This window comes from Trematomus bernacchii, unplaced genomic scaffold (genome assembly GCF_902827165.1).
Source record: "Trematomus bernacchii unplaced genomic scaffold, fTreBer1.1, whole genome shotgun sequence".
NCBI classification, from domain to species: Eukaryota; Metazoa; Chordata; class Actinopteri; order Perciformes; family Nototheniidae; genus Trematomus; species Trematomus bernacchii.
Genome location: NW_022987851.1, coordinates 397,599 through 412,030, shown reverse-complemented (window position 1 = coordinate 412,030; position 14,432 = coordinate 397,599). Strand labels below are relative to the sequence as shown.

General features: G+C 40.5%; 1 protein-coding gene across 1 annotated transcript in view; it reads left to right on the top strand.

Moving 5' to 3' along the window:
* Positions 1 to 14,432, top strand: part of sez6b (seizure related 6 homolog b) — a 215,480-nt gene that overhangs the window by 82,838 nt on the left and 118,210 nt on the right. The window contains exon 3 of the mRNA XM_034112960.1: positions 3,322 to 3,455. Coding sequence (XP_033968851.1) covers positions 3,322 to 3,455 — 134 coding nt within the window. The remainder of the gene's footprint in view (positions 1 to 3,321; positions 3,456 to 14,432) is intronic.

Below are 14,432 nucleotides of genomic sequence, written 5' to 3'. Positions count from 1 at the left end.
TTGACAAGAAAAAAGGTGAAGGAATGAGCCTTTTCCTCTCCGAAAGACAAATATGATGCACCATGCCAAATAGGTACATCAACACAAAACAACATATTTATGAATTTTTATTTATAGGGCAATCATTGATATGAATTTATTCATCTTCTTGTCTTCACACCCTGACTAATATCTTTTCCATTTATATCTCTCACGATCACACAGCCACGGGGCTGAAATAAACTACAACTGCATCGCTGCATCACTAACCCTTAATCAAGAGAACACTCTTTGATGATTTGTCATGAAGAGAGCGGATGGGGAAAATAAATATCAGGGAGGTGATCTGTGAGTGGACTTTGTAATCCTGAAGAGACAGACGAGTAGCTTGATTAATCAGCTCATCTGTGTGCAGGGTGACGGCAGGTCAAAGACAGACAGACTGTACTGTCACAAATCCCACTCTCACGCACCCAGGCACTTGTTGAATGGCAGCACAGTGCAGTTATAATTCTGGAGTGGACGGTCCCTCAGGTGAAGTGCCAGAGGACACAGAGAGGATGCTCTTCATAATAAGGAAGTGCTTGGAAAAAGTTTACTTTTTAGCTCAGAGAGAGGGAGGGATGAAGGCCACTATAAAATATTCTGTCCCGAGCTGTCCCATGGCAGGCTGAGCTGCTTGGAAAGGCAGCCAGAGAGGCGGAAGACCTTCCAACAAAGTCACATAGGGTGTCTAGGTGTCTACAGTACGTACAATATAGTTACACTACATCATTGCTGGAAATGGAAATGAGTTGAGCTCATACAGCAGCATTGCTACAGGAGACTGGGCCAACTAGAGACAACAAGACAATTGACTGCTATATATATAGCCGACTGTCAGGGAATCATTTCCATAGATGTTTACCTTTTGCCCTCTGACGCAGATGCCCAACCTTGGGCAGCATGCTATCTCCCTTAAGGAGGGGCTGCCCCAGCATTTTGTTGTTGTTACCAGTTTGTGACCGGGCAACTCTCGGTCAGAGATAGTTATTGTTGTGGGACACCTGGAACACATCCTTCTCGGGGTGTAGATGACCCCGAGCCATAACCGACAACAAATGTGATTCAGTGTCCTCAGCTGTTTAGTCTATCTATTGAAGAATGTTGATTATTACACTCTGAACTAGTTAAAACCTCGAACTACAGGAGGGGTCTTCAGAATTGATTGTGGCATCTCAACCGTGTGGTCAAACCGTGGCCCGTGACATGTCTTGTGAATTCTCCGGCCGAAGCTCCAAATAAACCGTCAGTGTTTGGCATCAAAGCTCCAGCTCTCCTCGTGTCTCTCTGAGTCCTGACTCCAATTGCTTCAGAAGTTTCCCCCACACCGACCATGATAGAATTGCAAAGACTTTACAATCCGTGCAACATATGGCAAATGCAATTGTGTTTGGATTAGAAAATAAATCCACCTATGGGCCAACAGACATTAACAAAAACATGTGTGTGAAGACTAGACCCTGTTTAAAGTATGCCTTTGCATGTCGTAGATGTCTCTTGAGAGTATCCAGCATCTCTTTACAGGACCTGTGACATACAATATCAGCCATCTGCCGGATCAGATGCTTACATGCAACTTATCTATACAATAAAGATAGCATACAATGTGGAAAAGGTTCTAAAAGGACATCCTTGATAGTGGCAAAACATATCAACCAGTTTCCGCCATTCCTCAACATTTCTCTCTTTATATCCAGAAACAACGTCTGTCTTTGTTTTCTCCAGCCTTAGCCAGAAGCTGACCTTTCTTTCATTGCCTTCTTCAGCTTTCCTCATGTTTCTCCTGCATCCCTATGAAGCCTAAGGTTGACAGCTCTAATTTAAACTCGGCAGATGTTGGTCGTCCAGCCAGCCTCCCTGCACTCAGCTGCTATGAACCCTTGACCGTCTTTCATTCAAAGGCGACCTTAATTCCATCCTCCAATGGTACAATGAGGTCATAGAGTACAGCTTTTACCGTAGTGGACCACACCATGTCAGGAACTTCTTGTTCCGAAACCACTGGTGGAGGTTCCTCTGACAGGGAAGCTTATTGTAGGTTGACCTGATAAATAAGCGGAGTCTTGCCTGTGGGATCTTCCACAAGTCTGACCAACTGATTTTCCAGTCGACAACCAGGTTCACCAAGCTTCCTTGTTGCCCTGCATCACAGACTTGATCTTGCAGCTTCCTTCCTCTGTCCTTGTCACCTCTTCTACCACTATTTCCTTTCTGTTTCTGGTTGGCCATGGACTAGAGCCTAGTCCTACCCTATTGATGCCCTCTCTGCCTGGACCCTGCAAACTATTTCTTGCTGCTGCAGTCTACCTACCACTTGGTTGACCTAGGCTTGGGCTTTCCACTTTCGGCCAGTCAAGACCATGGGCCTTGTGTTCCTTATTGCCTGAACTCTCTTTGAGATCCTTCCTAGACTTCTGTTTGTCGCCCAAAATGAGAGATTTGCATTGGTTGCTGCAAGATGTTGTCCCTAAAGTGGCCAGTTCTAAGAGAGACACCTCGGCAGCACCAGCCACATCAGATGAATCAGTCAGCCTTTCTGTTCATCTTACTTACTATAGATGATGGAATTTGTAAGCTTCCACAACACCCTCTGGTAGAAAGTGAACTGCCAGCACAAGACAGTGTACTTCCCTGGGAGTTGGATTTGCTCAATCCTGACCAGGCCTTCTGATAGCTGCTTCATCACTGTGTTCCCCATGCGATTGTCAGAGAGCTCTGCTGTGTATTGTCCCCCAAGGCTCTAAGGGTTGATAAATGTAACCGAGAAGCCTTTAAACCGGAAACACTTAATAGAATGTTTGTCAGTGTGTCCAGAATCACACATTAATACAACGTTATAATCAATGTCTGGTTTATAGGAGTTATTAGCTTAGAGTTTTTGGGTGTCCCATGGCCTCAACTCCACCTCGGGAGAATTTGTTTGTTGCCATTAATACATGAGGGGGAGGGCAGGACTAGGGTGGGAAGTGGCACCACGCCTCTTGTCCATGGCTGTAATGAGAGAGGAAATGGTGATATCAGAGGTGGCAAGGACAGAGGAAATAACCCCAGTGAAAAAAAAGTGTACATGAAAAAAACCTTAGCTTTAAAACATAATAAGATGTAAGAACAGGATTTATAGCTGTACAGTGTGTGTGTGTGTGTGTGTGTGTGTGTGTGTGTGTGTGTGTGTGTGTGTGTGTGTGTGTGTGTGTGTGTGTGTGTGTGTGTGTGTGTGTGTGTGTGTGTGTGTGTGTGTGTGTTATATGTCAGCCCTACTTCCATTAGAAACCTTTCCATGGTGCTGTTTTGTCCTTGCAGTTCCCTGCCAGATGAACCTGACCGGGCCAGACGGATACATAAAAGCTCCTCCACAGTCCAGCTCTGCTTTTCAATCCACTATGGACTGCAGCTACGTCATCACTGTCTATATGGGCTATGGAGTGGAGGTACAGGTAAGAGAAAGACTTAACATTCATCCATTCAGCATTTGATGGACCTATGATGCTCACCAGCAAGCTTGAGTCATTTAAAAATCCTCAATAAATGCTCTTTTGTAAAACATTTTCTTTGGGAAGGAAAATGGTGTATTTGTTGGACAGGAGATTGATGGTCTGGTTATAATGGGGCCAAACAGACTGATGGACAGAGAGACTGGTTGTATACATGTGTATGGTTTTCTAAACATAAAAGTAAAATGTACTATAGTTATTAGGCTATATCTGACTATAGATCACTACGTTGTACAACCCCTCTTCAAACTATCATAATGATTCCCTATTATGCTTGTTGCACCTGCTGTAGTGTCCATTGCTCGTTTAATTTACTGTATGTATATTTGCTTAATTGTCTGAGTTCTGTCCTCTTTTCTGGTTGTATAATCGATATTCAGAGGATGTGATTTGCCATCTATATAAAAGGAATATTTGTTCGATTTTGATTAAAGGGTTTTGTAGTGTGATGTGTATATCTAGACACAATAATGGACTTACATTTTTTTAATTAAGGGGACTCTTTTTAAATATCATCCCATACAATGTATTCCTTTTACCCTTTCCTTTTTTCTCTAAGAATGGAGCAAAGTAACATTTACCCATCGTAATATTAACTGAAATACAGCTGTCCTATTTTTAAACTTTATTTTGGTACACCTTAAGAATTATAAAACATTATAGTACTCATTACATTTGTGAGAAAATGGGATCTTCAAAGTGGAGATACGTGACTGTGGACATGTTGTTTGAAAATCGATAGCCTTCCTAGCAAGGTGACATCCTGACACCATTATCAATTGTGTGTGTGTGTGACCTTAGCGTAACCTAGGCTTAGTTTTTATTAATACTGACAATGTCTTATCTCTGTGTATGTCTTTTCTCTGGACACTTTCCAAAACTGTCCATTTTTACCAATGCTTTGTCCCCTTTTAAACTGTTAAACACTGAGCTTGTCGTTGGCTTGCTGTCAGATTGAAAGCTCCAATTAGCATTTTGATTTTTTGTCAACAATAGTGATCCAGCCATCTCTGGTCCCATAGTGCAGAGAGATACAGCTTAAATAGCAGCTGACAGAAAAGCAATTCATTGTTCATTTATTACAAAAAATACAGTTCCATTATGCTGCTCTCCCTTTCAACACATGATCAGTTTTTATAACAGGATTTCTACAGAAATACATCATAGGTGTCCTGACACTGACTGACCCAGTCAAAGTAATCCTGAAATAACAGCTTATGTCCCCTCACATTTATGACAAGCTTAAACGGTTTTGAATTATAGGGTCAATAGGGCTTTTCCCTCATGTTTAGATATTTTTTTTCTGTCAGAATGTCAAACGCTTCTTAATAGCCCTGTAAGTTCACATCGCACATACAATCTAGGTATCATCTTTGACACTAGCTTTTTGTCCCAACGCAAAACTCATCAATTGGTCGTCTGCATGTGATGGATGGATTTTGGTAGTATGGTCTAGTTGTAAATGCTTTCAATAGGGAGACCATTATCCTTCGTGGCAGTTATCTGGCCTAATAATCATGCTGTATAATTCCCGTCAGGACTTTAGGTCTGCCAAAGTAAAGAGCATCATTTTTCGGTCTTGCTCCATGATTTACCACATTGCGCCATGCAAAATGGCCAAGCAAGCCCTATCATTCAATATGAAAGAGACAAAGTACCACACATCTGAACTTGGGTGGCAGCAAACTCATACAAGACCGGCAAACAATGGGGAATACCCATGGCCTCTTGCTGCTGCTTTACTAGACAGCACAGAAGAAAAACAAAGTCTTTCTAGTCAGATTGAGGAAACTTGAAAAACCGGCTTGCTCTAATGTGTATTGTTCTGGCAAAGGTCCAATCTCTGATAAATAAATTGGATAAACTGCAAAGTAGGATTGCATTCCAAATTGACATTAGGAACTGAGACTGAGACTTGGCCTTACACCTTCGGGTTGCCATTCCCCCCTGCATGGATTTCATTTTTTGGCAGGACCGAACTCAATACACTACCAAAAGATACGAAGGAGGTGCTCTATTGTCTACCTCAAGTGGTGCCCAAAAGTGGAGATCATTTCTTAAGACTTAGAGCACCTCATGATGGAAGGCTGGCCATTTTATCAGCCGGGGAATTTGTGTAACATCAGTGTGTGTCCCGCCGCAGGCGGATAACAACGCAGTGCTTGAGGAGCTGTATGTGTTTATCGACAGGATAGAAACGTTATGGCCATAGGCTTCCTTTTATTGTGGCCTGGGATTTAAACACATTGCCACCATGAATACAGTCCTGCAAAGATATTATCAGCACTTCAGCTGCCCCACACACATTGTTAACAGACTAGACCATGTTTATTCTCCTATCCGACATGGTTGATTACACTTATTGTAAGTCGCTTAAGATAAAAGCTTCAGTTAAATGAAATGTAATGTAAGTCAGACCACATCTCACTGCTGATGCTGTACAAGACAGACTGGAGATGCAGACAGTTGAGTTCTGGACTGTCAGACCAGCACTGCTTTGGCATCTCTGAGTGGTGTGTCTTTAGGAATTACAACGTAAACATTTTCTTCATTTATCGGCATAAATTAAATGTCATGTCTGGATCAAAACAAAAGCCTATTGTGTCATGCTGCAAGAATTGTATTCCAAAAACAAAAAGTGTATTGACCCGCAGTACTCACCACGGACCTCTTTGAGTGATAATGAATTAAATAAGGATGAACTTTGTCTCACATCCTAATATTGTAACAACTTACACAGCACAAAACAAAATAGCTTTTAAATCAAGGACAAAAGACACTGCTAAAATAAAAGCATCTTTCACACAGAAAACACATATCTAGTATTTCAGATAACAGTCTATGCAGGTTGTACTATGTAATATATGGTTCTATGAATATGAAGTTACTACAAGGGGAGAGAAAAGGGCTGGCAGGTCATATTTACGCAGGGATTAAGGTATTTACAGATAGTATGTCAACATTTTGGTTACTGAACTGACATTCCTGAATCAGAAGCCCAGGAAAATCTGCTAACCACACAAATAATATTCGAGAGACGGTTCACAGTACCTACATACCGGGTTATTTATGAAATGTCTTCTTGGCGCATAAAAGCTTACCATGGTTTAGTCATACTAGGAGAACTGGATGGAAGACATGCTAACTGTTCTCTTGTTTAAAAAAACTTACTATTAAGCTTTAGAGCTGCTCCAAGTCTTCATTTTGTCACTGTGGGAAATAAAGCAGACAGCTAACGCTAACCACATTGTTAGCATACTGCAAGATGCATCTGTATTCTCATAATTTAATGGCAACATTTACCTATTGAAGGATGAAAAATATAAAAAAAAAGTCATTGAAGACATGAATCAAGAAAAACATATTGTTACTTTCTTTCATCCCAATGTGACATACAGAGGAAAACACCTACAGTACTAGCAAACAGCAGCCTTGGAAATGCGCTAGACGTCCAATGTCACCTCCACAAATGTGTTTGGCCCGTAGACAATGGCAGGCGCTCCAAATGATTACAGCCACTCTATCCACTCTAGGGCATTCAGTGTCGTTTTGAAGCGTCTGACCTTTTTGGGGAGGCTTATGTGATGATTTAAGCAGCGCCCTTGTCTCTACCTGAAAACCCCCTCCTGCACATGATTAACTCCAAGAGCTTTGCTTCCTCCTGCTCATAAAATATACAATGGCCATTACGCCGCTGACCTTCCAGATGCCTGGCCTAATATATTTAGGATAAAAAATGAATATGTGGTTGCAAATCATGGTCAGTCATGTCTCCCAATTGCTTCTTGCTGCTGATGTTGAGAGAAAAACAAGGTTGGTTCATTTTCAGTGTAAAACAGAACGCAAAAGCAAGAGGAAGAAAGTCACATAGCACAGCTGTCTGCCTCTCTTCTTCTCTCTTATATTCTCTCTGTCCTTCATCTGACTTTTTCTCTTCTCTCCTTTTTCTGTCTTTCTCTCATCTCCCTCTGTCTTTTTACACTGACTTCTCTCTGCAACACAAACAGCCGCCCTGAATGCTTTTCTTTCTATCTCTTTTCACGGTGAATGACGTGCTTTGGTTTAACCTCCTATGTGTTGATGTAGTCTATCCGTTTGAAATGGTTCATGTTGGTAAAGGAGGTGTTGTGGCTCAGGCTTTAGCCGTTTGGTAACACCTGGAAACTGCTTGACATCTTCCTGAATCATTTCATATATGTATACATTCTATCTATACGTTTGATATACTGTACTCTTGCATCCGCCCTCTGACAGGCTCATAGTAGATACAGTATGTTGGTAGATTAGTCCCGCCTTCTTGACACTCAGCAACAGATCTATCGAACCAATGCATGATGAAATCGTTTTATGCAGACATTGATGAGCAACTTGTCAGTTGGCGGGAAGTCAGAGGAAGTCAGAGGAAGTCAGAGGATGGTCAGAGGAAGTCAGAGGAAGTCAGAGGAAGGTCAGAGGAAGTCAGAGGAAGTCAGAGGAAGTCAGAGGAAGTCAGAGGAAGTCAGAGGAGGCACTACTTTCAAAACAAGAAATTGCCCTTAAATGAAAACAAGTCGGGAAGGGATTAACAGGAGAAGAATAGAAGGAAAGAGAAGTAAAGGGAACTGTAGAAAGGAATGTGACAGTGATAAGAAAAGCCACCAGGTGAAGAGGGAAAAAGCTAAGTACAGCAAAAGATGAGCAGAGAAATGATAGGATAAAGGGGAGTGTTAGAAACAGGAAATAAAAGATAAGGAAGACAAAGAATAAGAGAAGAAGAGGAGCTGATAAGCAGACACCTGAGATAATACAAATGCAGTTGTCTCTCATCTTCCATTTACTCATTATAAAAAGTGACTCCGGTGTCCGGATGTGGCTGAACTGCCGTACTTAATTAATTGCTCATGGATTATCTGTCCTCTCCTGTGTTTGTTTACGGACCTCTTTAAATGTGCCTCGGCGAAAATGTCTTATCAGCTTCTCTTAACTAAATTGAAAAAGCCTCCCTCCCTGGATAGACAGACTTAAACAATGTGGAATTTAAATGATGTTGGACATGCATCAAAGATGTCAAGAGGACCTCTGAGGTCAATCAGATGTTCTTCTACACTTAGAGGTGACTTCTAATTTCTCCTATCAAGGAAATCAGACTCATTAATCTACTTCAGAGGTCATTATTAGTCCTGGGAATCACAGCTACCTAATTTGATTGTCTTTTTGTACAAGATAAGCCAGATTTTACCCTGATGCAGGATTTTGATAAAAGGGATTAATGACGGGGGGGTAGTTTGGAGGTTTTTACCAGGTAAGACCCCAGAATCTGCAGCATTTGCAGTACAGCTAAGATAGAGTCCGCAGTGTAAATGAAAGAATTACAGATCTGTATCCTGATATCCAAGGTTACTTATACAAAAGTAAAAACATCAGTTTTATTTGAACTGTTCCAATTATCTCTCTTTTGAGAAGGAAAAACAATGTATTGTACACATTAGACTCAACAAAGTCCTCCAGTTTGTCACCTCTTTTGATATGACTTGAATAAAACATATTGGCTGTTGGGTTAGTAACAGCCTTGACGATCACCAAATGTTCTGAATTTACAATGAAGCAAAACTCTTCATGCTCATCGTCTAATAAACTGTGTCATCCATATATTTCCAAAATAAAGTATTTTATTGTGGATTAAGATGAACTGTTAGTGACGGGAACCAAAACCTGTGGCGCTGAATGACTGTGATGACCCACAGCACAACATGAGCTGTAATCTATGGTTAAAGTTTGGATGAGTTTAGACAACTAAAGCAACTTGATTAGGTTGTTGCTGGTCATAGTTAAAAGAAACTAACTGTAGTTGGAGATGGAATGTGACGAACAAGTCGTGGTCTGCTGCCTAGCAAGAACAAATAGAGGGTTTCCTTTTCTCTCAATTTTGATTACATTTGTATGCATAAGGCACACATTCACTTTGTTGACCCACCCATCGGTGTTACAACATGTGACAGTAGCTCTGCCTTTGCTTTTAACATATGTTACTCATTAAGCACACGAGGTCCTTGTCAGAGAAACATAAAGCAAGGTAATTTGGGCTTTTTAAGGATACGTTTATAAAGTAGTTGTTATTATCTTGCGAGAGCTACATAATGACTTTTAATGAGTGTATTCTATTCAAATAGAAACAAATAGTGGCAAATGATCTAGCAGCCATTGTGTTGCATTATAGAGTTATATGGTATAGTAGAAAGAACACTACAGGTTTTTAGAGATATTTTGATGTCACAGTGGGGGATTGTGTTGACTCATTGCTTAACATTGCAGAGGATAAAGGCCTTTCATTCGTTCTTATGGATTCCACCTTCCTGACTGTCAAAATAAATGAATGTGTTTCTGTCTGTGTCAGTCCTGTGATGGACTGCAGAACTGCTCAGGCTGTCTGGTGAAATGCATTTATCAGTTAGAAAGTCATTTCTTATTCCATTAAATATACCTCAGTCAATTCTCACTGTGCAGGTCCTGAGGGTCTGCGAGCTGAACTCTCAGTGTATGAGTCTGGATTGCGGCTGCGCGCAGAATATGTGAAAAGTGCTGTTGGCAAAGGAGAAAAGAGAGTTCATCACCCCTGTGCGGCCGCCCCTGGGTGAGCTTTGTTCATCTCCTCTCTCTCACCTGGCCACGCTCCCCAGAAATGCGAGGGAGCTCTGGGGTCACAATTCTTATCTTTGGACATAATAAGACCTCATGACGACATAGAGCCTCCATTACATCTTAGAGCTGAGACATGCACTGGGAGTGCGTGAGAACACCATTTCAAACCCTTTCAGGTTTTTTCCCACTTCTAGATAATGAAAACCTGTCAATGTGCGTACAGTGAAGCAGTATCTGCAAAGGAAGCTGTTGTAGCAGCAATTTTTATGTAACTATCATTAAGATAATGATCATTATGTCTTAATAGTGCCTATTCAGGAGCACAGTTGTAGGTTCAGTCTTCCAGATTGCTAAAAGCAGATTATTCTGCTCTTTACCTTACCTTGTCCTTTGGCTTCAGATTTGAGGGTGTTGAAAGATAATTGGTTTCTCTCAACCTGTGTCTTACTTTTGTTGAAAAAGACATGAAAAATATTTTGCATAATGGGTGACCTTTAAGTGGCTTAGGCCTTTAAACATGGCAACATTGCTTTAATAACATTTGATGAGGTAACAACACAAGCAATCAGATGGTTTGTGAAGAAGCCAATGTTGATCAGTTAGCCCTGGGTTGCACATATGTACTCCAAACCACGTACAGGCCACAGGTTCACGACTCATGTGTCCATATCGTTGGCCCATTTCAGGGAATTCTTCCTATTTATTAAACAGCAAAAACGTCTTGGCCCATTGGATGTCAGTGAGGTTGACCAATTCCAAAGGGCTCCTCCAGATGCAGCAGGGAAATGGTGCATAGTTGAGTACATTTAGAGGTCACAGCTGGTGTTTGATTTTTTGGTATCCCATAAACGGAAAGCTACTGGATGTCACATGTCTCAGAGTCACTTGTCTCTCTGGTCCTTTAGGGAGTCATGCTGTACCGCCAGTAGTATTCTGTCTTTTGAAGGACACCTCAAGTGGCACTCATTTCATGATACATATGTTTTATGTGATGCTCCAATGGTTTTTAAGAATTAGATGGTATATTATTTTGGCTCCAGGATTCGAGGTATAACTGAGCTTGTTTGGAATTTCTGATATAACTGAGTTAAGGCAAGAAATCAAACCTGAGTATTTCCCAAAATGGCAAATTATAACTGCACAGAGCCAACCATTGCACTCTTTTACAAAGAATCAATGAAGAAAAGCATCAATACATCAAGAAACACTCAACTATCTCATAGGTTCAATTACTCTCTAATTGCAACAGGGAATGCAAAATGGCTATAAGCACATGAGGAAATGTTCTGATGAAGGGAGGACTGAGTGCAGAAAAAAACCACTACCCATGGAAGCCATAAATGTTTCTCAATGTGCCACTGCTGTACTTACACACTCGCAATTTTGAGAGCATAATTGTGTCTCAATGTGAAGTATGGCAAATGCAGTGCACTTTAACCGACAGGATGTAGCATTCATAATGGTAAAAAAGTAAAGTGTGTAACAGTGGACACTTCTCACACTCATCGAACACTATCTTGGCTGCGAATGGCAGTAGAGCAACCAGTAACAGTTGTGGTTAAACCCTTGAACACAGCACTATGCAAATAAAAATCATACATGTTTTTTATAAACAAAACATAATACTGCTGATTATTAATTAACATTGTAATAATAACATAATAATGATATAATTAAAACAAATGTCAAATGATTCGATATTACAAAATATCTGATCTGTCAGTGCATGGTTTTAAATATGTATACATACAAGGTGGGAATTTGGGCGCTTTTTGTTTCTGGAGGGCTTGCCCCTCTAAATGTAAATGAGAATATTGATACCACTCCCTTGTTAATAGCTAAAGATGAAGCTGCTGTTTAGCCTAGCTTAGTATCAGCCTGTCCTCCTCCAAAAAACGACCAAATAGGTCGATTGTTCAGCAGCTTATTACGACCTATAGTCACGTTTTAAAGTTTAGCACCTCTAGTGGTCGTGTAAGAAACAACAATTTGCGGCAATTGCAAACGCTCCGGAGGGTCGTATATTCCCAAATAACCCTCTCTGGAAAATCCTAAATTGTAGAATAGTTTGGCCATTAAAATGCTTTTTGATTAGATTTCTAGCGAGAAGTGTATATTGTACTTTTAGAATCCAGGTCCAGTGGATGTGTAGGATCTATAGTTTGATAGATATTACGAAGATGATTTGAGGTCTCGCCAGGAGAACGTGTATATACTACTTCTTTCCCCTATTCATTTCTATTGACGGCAGCGTCCATGTAAAGTTGGCGTCAACCCTCACGCAAGCCCCCAGGAAGTGCTCCGGACTCTGTTCCCACAATTCGTTGTGTCCAAACGGCGGTACTGCAACTTCCATATCAGTTTGTGATGTCCCTGGGCCTGGAAATACTTTTTCCCATTGACCACCATTGGGAAAGAGTGGTCTGTAAATGTTTGGATAATTTTTTTTTAACCAAATAAACTACCCAGTATGAACATTTGTATAGCCCTTATTAAAAACATTAGCTCCTCAAGTTGTAAAATGTGCTAATAACGTTATTCTGAGAGTTATTTTCCTCTGCATTATGAGCGTGCATCTAACCCAGGGGACGGCTTGATGTGAACGAGCCTTTTGGGGGGTGTGGTTAAGTTGCGCATACTCTATGAGCGCACATATGGGTACTTCTCAGGCATGACGGGTAATCTGTGACGTTTCACTCTCTCAAAAGTTGGGCCATTTTGACTTAATGCGCCAATGAGCAACTCTCATAGGAATGAACGAGACCCCGCCTCCTACGCTGTATCCAGTTCTTATTATACATCCATGCCCTCACGGGGTGAAAACAGTATTTCCGGTCTCGAAATGTTCATAATAAAACCGGAAGTATTCCCCTCACTGTCAAATTATTTTACAGTGATATCTGCCGTACTCATCCACTAAAAAACATCAGTTTATCCTTGTTAATTACACAACATTGATTGGTATAAATTGTGCACAATGCTTTTGTGTTTTTAACCTTCGATTCGGAGAAACAAATAGTTTTTGGGGAGTTTAGGATGGCCAAAGACACTACACTACCCATAATCCTCAGCTATCGTTTGGGACTACAACATCCGCTTTGCTTGACAACCCCCGTGATTAGTCCTCAAGCTCTGTGATTGGATGTTGGAGTGGCAGTGCGCCAAGGTTACGCCTATCATTGACCTTCTACTTTCCCCCTATTTTGTATGTGGGCTACTCTTAATATTTAAATGTTTTCATCAAATATAACATATTCAATACAAAAATTCAATAACGTGCTTTAACCACTAGGGTTAAAAAAACTGTCAAGTTTACAGTGTTGACACAATAAATTGTACTTTATGAAGATGTTACAAATAACACACAGCATACAATGCCATAATAACTTTGTATTATTAGTGTAGGACACTTATGAATGTATAACATCTGAAGATGTGTAGTTTTATTCATGTTTTCACATAATTTTACAGGATATTGCTATATTATTTCACATATTGTAGTTCAACACATTAATATCTGAGGTATATCCGTCATTTAATGGTAAGCTATTGAAATTCTGATTCCATAGATGTGTCTCCCATCACCCAAAACCCCTGACTATTCTCTCAACTCAGTATTTACAGATGGAGCATCTTATTTCAGACTCCAGCTTACTGCTTCCTGCCTACTACCAGCCAGTTACCTGCCTAAGACCTGCCAAAGACCAGTATCTGGGAATGTTAAGCCCCCCCACTATTTTCCAAGAGGGCGTTGCCAGATTTTCAATTTCAGGATTTAACCAGGAGATGGCGCTATATATTAAATAACTATGGCCAAACTAAGACTTAGTTTTTCACAAGAGAAAATGCAGATATTATATAAAAAACTAAAGTTAAAATCTTGTTTTTAATGCCCCAAGAGCAATAAAAACACTTCTTAAAAAAATCCTGAGTGAGGCTTTCATAAATTGCATTTAGCTGACGCTTTTATCCAAAGCGACTTACTATTTAATAAATGATAAATGATTATTCATAACAAATATGAGTGATGTGTGATTATTATTCATGCTATATACTGATATAGGGCTAAGTAAGCAATCAATCCTGCAAATTAACCCGTAGTTGTTCAATATATTTATTCAGACAATGTGAGTAGAAATACAGAAATTCTGCTCCCACCTAAGGCCAACGTTGCAATATTACAACATTTCCCTAAAAACGTACCAAAACGTAAACATTTTTAAAACTCTTTCATTTCTGCTCCAGAGGCCAGGGGTTCAATTGGGATTTGATATGTGGGGGGGCTCTGTTAGAAGGTGCGAC